The sequence below is a fragment of the Epinephelus fuscoguttatus genome, linkage group LG8 (genome assembly GCF_011397635.1).
Source record: "Epinephelus fuscoguttatus linkage group LG8, E.fuscoguttatus.final_Chr_v1".
NCBI classification, from domain to species: Eukaryota; Metazoa; Chordata; class Actinopteri; order Perciformes; family Serranidae; genus Epinephelus; species Epinephelus fuscoguttatus.
In genome coordinates, this window is record NC_064759.1 from 12,257,896 (window position 1) to 12,270,425 (window position 12,530).

At 40.1% G+C, this 12,530-nt stretch overlaps 1 protein-coding gene across 2 annotated transcripts in view; it reads left to right on the forward strand.

Annotated features, from left to right (window-relative positions):
* The window catches only part of fam171a1 (family with sequence similarity 171 member A1), a 36,276-nt gene that overhangs the window by 642 nt on the left and 23,104 nt on the right, over positions 1-12,530 (forward strand). Inside the window, exons 2-3 of one of the 2 annotated variants that reach the window (XM_049582593.1) lie at positions 351-462; positions 2,054-2,562. In XM_049582593.1, the coding sequence (XP_049438550.1) occupies positions 2,451-2,562 (112 nt within the window). In that variant the 5' untranslated portion in view covers positions 351-462; positions 2,054-2,450. The remainder of the gene's footprint in view (positions 1-350; positions 463-2,053; positions 2,563-12,530) is intronic. The other variant, XM_049582592.1, reaches the window with a different exon arrangement.

Below are 12,530 nucleotides of genomic sequence, written 5' to 3' on the forward strand. Positions count from 1 at the left end.
TACTGACTGTTTCATCTAAAGAGCTGCCAGAGGCCAGAAACGCTGGACTATCCAGCATCTCACAATAAAAAAGACACTGCTGAAGGAGATTAAACCACTGGAGTCTATGTAAAAGAAGTAAAAACAAACAAAAATATTCACCCCAGAAAGATTACTTTATTTACAGACATACCAAAAAATGGGTCCAATTTTTCACGATGTGTGACAGGAAATTAACTTTTTATCTAAGCTTCATCCTCATATAAGTAATGAAAGAATACAAAATGCAACAGAGTTGTGTTACATAACAACAGGTAACATGATGTTATAACTAAACTTCTCTGACAGGTTTTTTCCCCCTACCATTATAGGAAATTCTCCATGTTGGGCTGCAGGTGGTGCTGGAGGTCTGTAGATGTGTGCAGGAGGAAGAGGCTGCACAACCTTCGCTCATGGACTTTTCACATCCACATATGACGCAAGGTACCCTGGGTTGTTGTTCTGAGACACTGTGACAAGTTCTGCCTGTTACATGCATTGTGTTCTTTCAAGATACACTCCCATTTTCACAGGAAATTTAACGTTTACATACAGTCTCTTTCAAAATAAACCCACTACGTCAGTACAACACCGCAAATTGACTTTGAACAGGGTTTAGCTTTAGAATCTTAAGGGACGCTAACATCGCTCTCTCGGGTCCCCCTGACGCCGCTGAGCACCATTAAACTATAACGCTAACTGGCTGCATATCATGCCAACGTTAAATGAGGCCTGCTTAATGCATATGGCCCAGAATTTGGTGCGTTCAAAAACAACAAAAATGAAAAGGGAACTAACGTTGAACATAATTCAGATGCAGAGTGAGACAGGAGGATTGAAGAGCAAATGGATGTGTGTTAGATCATCTCTTCTTAATATTCATTCATTCATTTTCTGTAAGTGCTTATCCTGGTGGGGGTCGCAAAACTCGCCAAATTGACACCATTCATCACAGCCAGAAACTGTAAAAACTGAAATCATTGTTGGATTTTAAAATTTCCGAGATCATGGCTTACTAACGCTTACATCAGACATAACAAAACAAAACATAACGAAATCTAAGCTTAGAATAGTGATTTTTCATCAAAATCACTTTATTCTGTGTCTCATTTAAAATTTGGCCAAAAGCAAATTGTTTGCACAAACTAACCATCATGCACAACAAGAGAGGCTTCAACTCCAGGATTTTGTCGCATCAACTTTTGATTATAAAAAAAAATCAAATGGCAAATTTTTAAAAATCTAATAACGAATTAATGGTGAAGGGAGTGTTATGTATTTCCCGTGGTCACTCTGGGAGGCTCAAGGAAAATATTTGTAGCTTTGGCCAGGGTCAAAAACAAAAACAGTAACAAACAAATAAATAAATAAATAAAAAATAAATACAAAAATAAAGATTAAATAAAGAGCTTAATATACAAATAATTAAAGTTAAATAAATAAATAAATAAAAATTAATTAATACATAAATAAATTAATAAAAATTAAATAAACAAAAATTAAAAACAGGAAAAAAAAAAAAAGTCAAACCGCAGCCACCCCCCTCATTTGATAAATAAAGAACAGTCATACATATTTTTGAATTTCTCAGTTTTGGGGTCCATAATTTAGATAAAAAAAAAAAAGACCTTTAACCCTAGCACTCACTTGTCCTGTGCTGCTTTCAGACACCTCTCACAAATATTCAGACCTTTGAACCTTGAGCAAACTGGTGCTCAGACTGGTGTCTTTCAAAAACATGGGGAAAAAAGGCAATGAGCAACTTGGTAAAAAATGTGACATAAAGTGCAATAACATTTAATAGATTTAGACAATTATTTAAAAAAAAAAAAAAAAAGCTAGGAAAAACTATAATTATGATTATTATATATTTTAAACTATGTTACATGCTCTTTTGCCAGGGCATTTCCTTCCTTGTTTGTTTCCTTCTTCTTTTTTTTCTTCTTTTAACTAATTTCTTACTAATTTTTGGGGACATTTCTTCTTTCATTGCTCATTACCTTCTGGTGTTTTTGAACGAACCCAATTTGCTCAGGTTTCAAATGGTTAAAAGACTACAGGAGACTTTCTTCTCTTCGGCCGGCAGATGGCGCCAGAGCTCCGCAGATGTCAGCGGTGCTGCGTGTGGAAGAAGCCGCCTGTTGGTGCTGTTCTGGGGCATGTGGCTCAGAGGAATGGGGCCGTCTTCCTCTCTGACCCGTCGATGAAAAAAAAAACCGAGCGAGCGGCAGAAGGGCCGGGGGATGCACAACGGCTCAGAGGAAACAGCTTCACAGGAGAAAAACCAGGAATGCTGATGCTGCTGAACATGGAGTGTCGCCTCCTTTGTGGAATAAACCTAGTGAACGCTGATGTGTCCGGTCAGTGAGTTTTTAAAGGATAAAGATTTGGGCTCACACTTTGTTTTCTAACCGTTGATACACACATCTGCAATGATGCGGGCTGTGGACTGGGGACGAGCCGCTGCGATTGTACTCTGCCTTTTGGGATACCTTTCCTCCGGAGCTGTCGCCAAAACACTACCGGACGACACTGGCACAGAAGGTAAAAAGTGATTTAAACACTTCGTCCTTTAAATAAACCTGGTTGTGTGGCTATTTTTGGTGGCTAATGGTGCCGCTAGCCTGCTCGGATGCTGATGTGACCTAAAGTTAGCTAACGTTAGCAAGTTAGCTGGTGGCAGAAGGAGAGCAAGAAAACTTCTCTGAAATGTCTGCTATCCAGTTTGTTTTTTATGTCCCTGGATAACTGTTTGAAGCAACTTTATTTCAGCGTGACGCAGTTACATCTGTGTGAAATACTTTGTTAGTGGCAGTAGCTGAAAGCATGTCCTCATATTGTCCAGTAGATAATGCAGCAGCAGAGGAGTCCAGCTGCTGTGATTTGTCATTTTTAGCATCTCAGAAAATACTTTTTTTCCCTGTATGTTCCTGAGTGTTTATCTGAGAACAAGACTACATTAAACCACTATGTTACATCTTGTAGTTTTAAAGGGTTTGCACTCTTGTGACTTTACATTTGTGCAGAAAGAGGCTGCAGTTCTGCTGTTTCAGTGTGTTTAAGCAGTAGGTTCTCATGTCAGTGGCTGCAAACGGTGTCCACCTTGAGCTAACTGCTCAGGTGTCCCACTGCAGGTAGATGAACACCAACAAGCTCAAACTTGATCCTTGGCCTTAGTGCTGCAGCTGCAACTAATGACTATTTTCTTGATTAATGAAATAATCAGTTTGAAGATGTAAATTTCCCAGAGGCCAAGTTGACACATTCAGATTGCTTGGTTTGTGCAGCTCACAGTCCTGAACACAAAGCTGATCAAGTTATTATCATAAAAAACACATCCAGTGTTACCATTTAGGAACCTTTGAACCTTTTGGTATTCTTGCTTTAAAAAACACTTGAATCAGTCATTGAAATTTTCGTTGATGCATTCTGTCTTTATTTCTGCCCAACTTTACTTTAATTACTTGTAAGATAAGATAAAATAATGAAACTTTTTTTCTTCTCACACATGGAACTTAAAGTGTTGTAGCTGTAGAAGTACAAGAAGATATGCATAGTATACGTAACTTTAAAATCTAGTACACTGCACTGATGAAAAATTAAAATGCAGCACTTTAGTTTTTGCTCCCATTTTCCACAGGTTTATGCCAAAAATGTAAGACTTTTTATGCACTCGATTAGGGCTGCAACAATTAGTCGACTAATCGATGACTAATTGACTATTAAAATAATTGGTGACTATTTTAGTACTAATCGGCTTGAGTCATTTTTTGTAGAAAGGTACTATAAAAGTACTCCAAAATACTCTTATTGCAGCTTCTTACGTTCAAATATTGGCAGCTTTACACACTCTCCCACGACGGTGAATTAAAACCCTTTGGCGTGAGTACGAAACAAGACAATAGATGACATAATTTTGGGAGAGACAGACCGACATTTTTCAACATTTTAACACATTTTTCGATAAAATGATTAGTCGACTAAACGAAGAAATAATTGAAAGGTTAGTCGATGATGAAAATAATCATTAGTTGCAGCCCTACACTCAATACATATGCAATATTCAGTACATATATATTTCTCTCATATTTTTGCAGTAGAGTGGCTGGTTGGATGTACTGCCAAATTTACAGAAACACTGGAAATGGCTTATGGTAGGGAAATGCACATTGAGTTCACTGGTAACAATTCTGGTGGACATTCCTGCAGTCAGCATGTCAGGTTTAACTAAAAATCTAAGACTTTTTTTTATTCACTCAATACATTTATATTTTTTATTCCTATTTAGCAGTAGTGTAGTTGGTTGGATGTACTGCCAAATATACAGAAACAACATTGGAAATGGCTTACGGTAAGAAAGTGAACAGTCAGTTAACTGGCAATAGCTCTGGTGGACATTCCCACAGTCAGCATGGCAATGACACACTTCCTCCAAACTTGGGACATGTGTTGTATTGTGTTGTGTGATAAAACTGTAGACTTTGGAGAGGCCTTTTATTGTGGTTATCCCGAGGCACACCTGTGTAGTAATGATGCTGTTTATTTAGCAATTTGATATGCCACATCTGTCAGGTGGATGGATTATCTTGGAAAAGGGGAACTGCTCACTGACGGGTTTTAAGAAACTGTGACCAAAATCAGCAAAAAATATGTCTGTTAAGTGAATAAAAAAAGTCTGAGTTATTTGATTTTAAGCTGTGAAAAGTGGGAGCAAAAACAAAAAAGTGTGTTCAGTTTTCTTACAGTGTGTACATTATGACCCACTATTGGGCCTATATACAAATCAAAGCATGAAAAATACTAGAGCTAAAGCTATTTAATACATTTAAAAAGTTAACAAAAATGCCAAACCTTCCCTGGCTCTATTTCCTGACATTTTATAGACCTATTAATCTAGAAAATAATCTGATTAATTGATAATGAAAATATTCGTCAGCTCTTCTAAATAATAGCAGTATGGGGAAAAATGTATACAACATAGTATCGCTATTTTTGTATGGCAATATGTAATCAATACATGGACTCAAAGTATTATTTTTTTTAATGTATAAATTTTTAATATTGCATAAAATGTAACCTTTGGGAGCCTATGAGAGTAATAAAATCAATTGCCTATTCAGTCCACTATTTTGCAGCAATAAAAATGATTGAAGAACCAGCTGAAAATTAGATAAACTTAAACAGACTTAGATAAAACTGATATTGACAAAGTTTCCTTTGGGGACATCATTTGCAGTTGAAAAAAGTAATAAATGGCAATATATGTTACCACAAAATATAAAATATAGCAATAATATTGTATTGTGAATTAAGTATTTAGATAACAAATGGGTCTCCTGGTGATTCTCTTTCCTACTCATGAGTAGTATATATACCAAGCATCCCAAGTGTTGTAAGACAAAGAAATACACAAATAAAAAAAAGACAGGAGAGGAAAATATGTTGCAATCAAATGAAATCCGTTGGTGATGTGTCTGCAGCTAGAAGTGTATCCAAAGGGGGTATTTTGTCACTACTGTACAGCTGCCGACACATTCAAACTTTGTAAGCCATCATGAATCACAATAATCTGTTGGCATCTCATTCAGCCACTATCTTCAAAGCTGCCCTGTCACAGTAACAACTAAAGTGGAGCCACATCTGTTTCATGTGTCACTTTTATCTCTCACTTGCATGCACAAGCACGCACACACAGCACTGGTCGTCTGTGTTCGCTTACATTTTTGGCTGGCCTACATTCGGTCCTCTCGCTACAACTGTGTTTACAGTTCAAGTATGAATGTAAACATACAGTAACTAATGCAGTAAATCAGTCAGGGTTTAAAAAAGCAACACTGAGCACAGATTCTTCTCAAAATTGACGAGTTAGTTTCTCATATTTTTATGTTTAGTTCAGGAGTTTTTGAAGTAGTTTCACTTTAAGGCCTGTCATCAGGAATTTTCTGCATCATGAAAATCTGAATTCACAACAACACGCTCTGGTAAAGAACAAGGTGTAGTCTGTCCCGGCCTCTTTCTGCTCTCTGTTTTCCCTTTCTTTCTCACTCTCTTTCTGGCGGCCTCAGATTGACCTTCAGTAGTCCCTGGGGGGGTTATGTTCAGGTCGATACCGAGGACTTCTCCTGGTCTGTCAAGCAGACAAACATGGAACAGTGGAGCCAGACAGACAATCTCCCCGCAGATATAGATCTCACTCACATTACTGCTGCCCATAATAGGCATGGCGTTGCATCTCCAGCAGACAAACATTCGCTGTAGCTGGACAAGGCCTGCCAGGAAGTAGACCAATCCGATCATATTGTCACCAGCTAGCCAAGCTTGATTTTAATCATGAGGCTCTGGTGTGAGTGTTAACAGCAGATCCAGTTTGGGGAGGATATATCAGGTCATGAGGAGGCATTGTGTTTAGGGACGGGGCCAACAACCCCCTGAGCCAAAGAGCAGATCCAGTAGAGGTGTGTAGTACAGTAGATGGGAGTATTTACTGTAGTAGGATGAAGAGAGTCCATTTGCTCTACAGCCTGAGACACAATGATGATGTAACCTAATTGCTGTGTCCCCTGCTGAGTTAATGGGATCGACCATGGCGAACTAATCCTACTTTTAATCCCGATGAGAGAAAATAGCAGGCTGAACACCTATTGATAGCCTTTTTCTTTATTTATGATGACAGAGTCAGTTCAACAAACAGGCGTGTGTTTGTGTGTGACTTTATTTTTCTGTTTTCTATATTGCATGTAGAGACACGTTTTCTTTGTCACCGTTGATGACTCATACTTAATGGCAATGACCTTTTTGTGTATTCTTCGTTCTTTTCCCATAACCGTTTTATAAGGCTGATTCTTTTTTTCTTGTTTGCGAGATCACCAAACTGAGAGTCAGATGTTTGTCATTTATCTGAATGGTAAACAAATAGCTTCAGTCACTGAGTTTCCTTTTGCTGTGGTTTTACAAGTTATTGCATCCAGAACACACAAGTCTGCTGGAGCTTGAAGTTAAAGTGGCATGCGTTGGTGTAGTTTTCATGAGCTTGAATCCTTATAAAGGAAAAGTTCGAAACATTTGAAGTGGGGTTGTATGAGGTGCTTATCCACAGTGAGTGTATTACATACAGTAGATGTCAGTTGGCACTTGGCAAGCCCCCAGTTTGGAGAAGCAGGCTGCAGTCTGACATGGAAGCTGAAGCTTTTTTTTTCCCACTGCACAAAAAGCCTGCAAACACCCCCAAACATCTGGCTTTTCATTATAATGGGAAAGGTTACAATTGGCATTCAGGCCCGGGTCACATGACTCTGCAGTAGTCATGGGTATTTTTATCGGCTCTGGCTCTGATCGGCATTTATGGAAACAAAACTCTTGAGTGAACCCGCTAATTTTAGCCCTTATCTGATGAGATGCAACAAGACGGCACAAAATACAGCCTATCTTCGCCCAAGCAGTGCTCAAACATAGTTTAACATAAGTCTGACGGCGTTTGAAAGAATGACTGAATAAATAACAGATATATAAGGCCCGTTTCCACTGAAGAGTTCCTGGTACTATTTGGGGGGCAGGAGCTACTACAGGAACGTCCTCTCGCTCGGCCCTCTCAACCGCTGTGTCTCCACTGAGAGAGTGGAGTACGAGGAAGGTTCCTGTAAAGTTACCGGGCTCTGTATGTGACATAATCGTTGTGCAACCATTTACCAGGGCGACGTAGGGACGCCGTTAGCTGATAGCCCTTAGCAGTGTCTGTAATAACTCACTAAATGGCCCGTGAAGAAAAATATTTTTTCCATGTTGTCTTAGTTACAACATGATTGAGCTATCTGGAGTAGTTTCATGTCGTATCCGACAACGGGAGGCTTTTAACAGATGACTGCCACTGATGCTTTCTAGACATCGTGATTTCCCAAAACTGAATAAATACCACACATAGCAACACAAAACTGCTTTGCTAGCTCAATCATGTTGTAACTAAGATATCCGCTGGAAAGAATATTTTTTTCACGGGCCATTTAGTGAGCTTTTTTTTTTTACATGGCGGAAGAAGCTATATGAACGAGCTAACCCTTGTCCGCTTAGTTTTAAAAATGCCAGCTATTTTGTTGCTTTCTGTTGACATCACATCCCTCCTTGAGTATATCCAATCAGCACCAAGTAATCCCCAAGCCCCAGCCAGGAATCTCTCGGGCCATTCTGAATACCTACTCCGAGGCAGGGACTTGTTTAGCCCCTGTAAAAGTTCCGGAACTCTGTCCTTCCTGCGGTGGAGACACGCACCAACGGCCCCGGCCCCGTAAAATTACCCCGAAGTTCCTGCGGTGGAAACAGGCCTGTATGAAAGAGTAACCACCGTAACATCTTCACTGGCTTTCACGCTGCTTTCTACTGTCTACTAACCTGTTATCTGGCCTGTCTGTGACATTGAACGTAACACACCAGCTCATTCGAACTCTGGTGCGGACCAAACGGGCGAACCCTGGTCCGCTTGAAAACTGGGGGTCTCGGTTCACTTGCAAGTGAGGTGGGAAGTGCAAACGGACTATCCAGCGAACCAAAGAGAGGAAGTGACGTAGAGCGCAGTGCATTTTGGTGTTTGGTTTTTTTGTGGTGATCAGGCCGGCTGAAGGGGATGGATTTCCTGGCCAATCGATGAGCCGGGTTTTCTTCTTCCTCGTGTTTTTTTTTCTTCCTGCTCAGTGGTCGTTTCGGGCAGTAGCGCCCCCAAACGAGCAGCTGTTGTAACTATGTAACGTTGTCTGGGACGGTTTGGTCCGCTTTAAAAAGTGCAGTCTGAACCAGATGAAAGTGTGTAATTTTTCAGCATTTCCCGCCCAATCGAACTGAGTCCCCCGGACTATCCTGGTGTGAACGCACCCTTGAACTGTTAAAGTGTTTTTTAGGTGGACCTTTTTTAAGATGGCTAAAATACATTTTGATGCTGCCCCAAACCACAGCAGTACATTGCCTAGCTTCAGTGGTGGTACTGCTGCTGCTTCTCCCACCTGGGGGCGTATCGACAGACGTCAGCTGTGTGTAATACACTGACTATGGATAGGTACTTCATGCAACATCACTTGAAAAGATCCAAACTATTCCTATAAGGATTTAGGTCTATGAAAAAACACCTCTTGCGTTTTTGTGACATGATTTCTGGCTCTTCTTGTACTCAACCATGTGCTCCTGCTTGAGATGGTGAGATATAAGTTTGCTGTTACCATCTTCTCACACTCCTCAACATATTACTGTGATTTGTTCAGGATTTGATGTTTTGTAACCAAACCAATCCCACATTGTTGATTATTTTTTCCATTTGGGTGCAATTAAATCATTGCAGAAGAAAAAAGAGGGCGTAGTCAACCATCAAACAGTGGAAAACAGTGAACACAATGTGATGGAAATTTGCCATTTTTGTTTTTTGTCATGTATCAGAATTTAGGAAGGTTACAGTCTCCTTGTTGGTGCACACAGATCTGGTGTTTTGACAGTTTTCTTAGTGGATGTTTAAGTCACATGATTTATGTAGGTCATGATGTGTTTGTCTGTTTCCATTGCACAACGTCACATCTTGCTTTTATTGATAATCTCTCGACCAGGCCTTAAACTATTTTTATTTTTAGCACTTCCACTCAGTTTTACAAGTCTTTACTGTGGAAATTTAAGTGAAGGGAAGTGCTTTTAGGGTTTGTTTGTGCTCATTATTTTTCACTGACATCACTTTGAGCTCCAACTTGTAATCAGCAACTTGTAAAAAGTTGCTGATTCCAACAAGCTGCAACCGTGTTATACTGAATGTTGAGTACGAGCAAGCTCTCCACTCAGCCTCGTGTGCAGAAAGCATCTGTCCCCCCCCCCCTTTTTGGAAGAACACCAAACCCCCTCACACACCCAGTGGATGCCAGCCATACTATGCATTTCCAGTTTATCGCACCTCACTTTTATGGCACAGAAATGCTTCAGCTCCTTATAACTTGTGATTGATACACCAAACATGCATCAATTCAAGCTGTAGAGGGCTGAAGTACACTCACACACTTATTGTGTTTTCCCCATAGTCTCCTCTTGGGTTCTTCTCTTTCTACTCACATTCAAACACACACAACCACCCTGCTGCTTTGGCGGCTGCTGCCTGGGATAATTGGTCTGCAATCGCAGCGCTGGGCAGGCAGAACTCTCTTTGATGCCTTTATCCTCCATATGGTACTCAACACACTCAGATAAGGAGTCAGTACAGTGAGGAGCAGTCATGGAGGTGCTGGCTTTGCTGCAGAATCTTCAGTGATTCTTCAGGGCTGACCCTTTTCTCTCCAGTTTATCGGGGCACAGAGGAGACTCCTAGCTTGTTTAACAATGATGTCACCACAGTAGTGATTTATTGGATGAGGATTGGGAGGGGGACTGTTGCATTTGTCAATCCGGAGTCTCCCAAGGGAGTTTTTTAAAGTGAGCACAGCTGGTACTGCTAACAACATATCACTGGGAGTGGGACAGGAAGTGAGGTCATGATCTCTCCAGCGCACACACACCAAATCTTAATGCAAATGGGGAATTTCTGTCAGATGTCTTTTTAGTTTTTGAATCCTCTAGCTGTGGCAGTACAAATGTATTAACAAGGAGGAATGAAATGAAGGGTTAGGAGGCAGCCACAGAGCGGATCTTCACACCAGACCTCTCAGGATAATGATGTGTATGGTTTGAAATTGACATGTTGGTCTGCCAAACCTACCAACTTCCACCCATGCAAAGGTATCATTTGGCCCAGCGCTTTGTTTTTAAGGTGGAGCCCGCTGCACTCAGGCTGAACTCTCACCAGATTTGTCAGAGTGGTTCCTTGCTGACCGCAGGATCCCTGAGTGGGGGGAGGGGGACCCGTCTAGCCAGGGATATGTGTGTGTTAGCGTGTGTGTCGCGGAGGGTGGGGTTACAAGAAAGAGTTACGACAAAATTCAGTTGCGGCGAGTGTGGGGGAGGTGGGCATGTTTAGGTGAAAGGAGAAGGAGGGAGAAACCTTTTCGGCTTAATTGAAAGGTCACAATGGGTTAACCAGCAGCCAATGATCAAACAGGGTTTAGGTTCTCATGTGTGCAGAGACGGAGAGAGGAAGGTTGTGGGTTTGTGTGGATTTTAAATGATAGTGTTTTTGTAACGGGTTTGTTTTTATCGTACCTTTTGGGATACAAAGCTGACATTAACTTTGTGTTTGTTGTTCCACTTGTGATATACAGAACCTCACAGTGTTTGAGCTGCCTCCTCAGAGGAGTAAACAGATGTGTGCATACCTTGTTTGGCAGTGGTGGAAAGTAACTTTTTCTTTAAAACTACTCAAATACTGTACTTGTACAGTGTTGAGATATTTGAACTTGAGTATTTCCATTTTCTGCCATGTTATAACTGTATTCAGAGGGAAAAATTGTATATTGTACTCCACTACTTTTATTTTGTTTCTTTAATCCCCAAGCTATCCATCAGTATTTGAAGTAATTAAAATTATACTCACCCTTATCAGCTGCAACATGTAAGTAAGGTACACATGAATGCATTAACAGTTATAACCCAGTCATATAATAAACATTAATTTGAAATGGGCCATTCTGCATGAGTACTTTTACCTTTGGGACTTAAAATATTTTTGATGCTACTGCTTTCGTATTTTCAGAATAAGAATGATCTTTATTGTCATTATACTTCTCTCGATGTAGTTAAAAATCAATAAATGAATAAGTAAATTAAAGTAGTCCCAGAAAACAGCAGTAGTAGCACGAAAAAGTGACATTTGTGCAAGTGCAACTTTAAAAAAGAATTTAGTAAAGGGCACTAGATAAATCGGAGGAGCAGTGTGTGAGATTTAGGGGGATTTAGTGACATCTAGTGGTGAGGATTGCAGATTGCAACCAGCTGAAACTTTCCCCGGTTAGAATTCCTTTAGTTTTAGTTCAGGTGTTTTTTTTTTTACTGGGAGCCAAATTATCCACAGAAGACTCTTCCTCTCCAAAACAAACAGACCAGGTGATTAAAACCTGTCAAAACACTGAATAAAACTGTTTCACTTTACATATCAGTATTTCTTCAATGGTGTTTGGCTTGTCAAAGACAGGCGGCTAGCCTATTGCCTGCAAATGTGCGCTCCTCTTTTTTCTCTCATAACTTAAGATACAGACGTTCAGGAAGTTTTTACTGGGAGCTGAATTATCCACAGAGTACTGTCCTCTCTAAAAACAAATAGACCTGTTGATTTAAACCAGTAAAAACTCTTAATAAAACAGTTTCACATTAAAAAAAATAGTTTTTTTCTGATGTTGCTCATTGCGGGAGGGTGCTAATTACAGTTGCAAGTTGTTCTAGGCTACTGTAGAACCATGGTGCTGCAATATGGCTGACACAGTGGTTAGGGACCTGCCCCCTTTGCGAAATATAAACATCTCATTTTAAGGAAATGAATACGCAACAGTTCTTATTTTGAGGTGATTATATGCTGCATTTAAATGGAACTTGTGAGCTCATGTTTACAACATTGGAAGTCATGGGAGCTT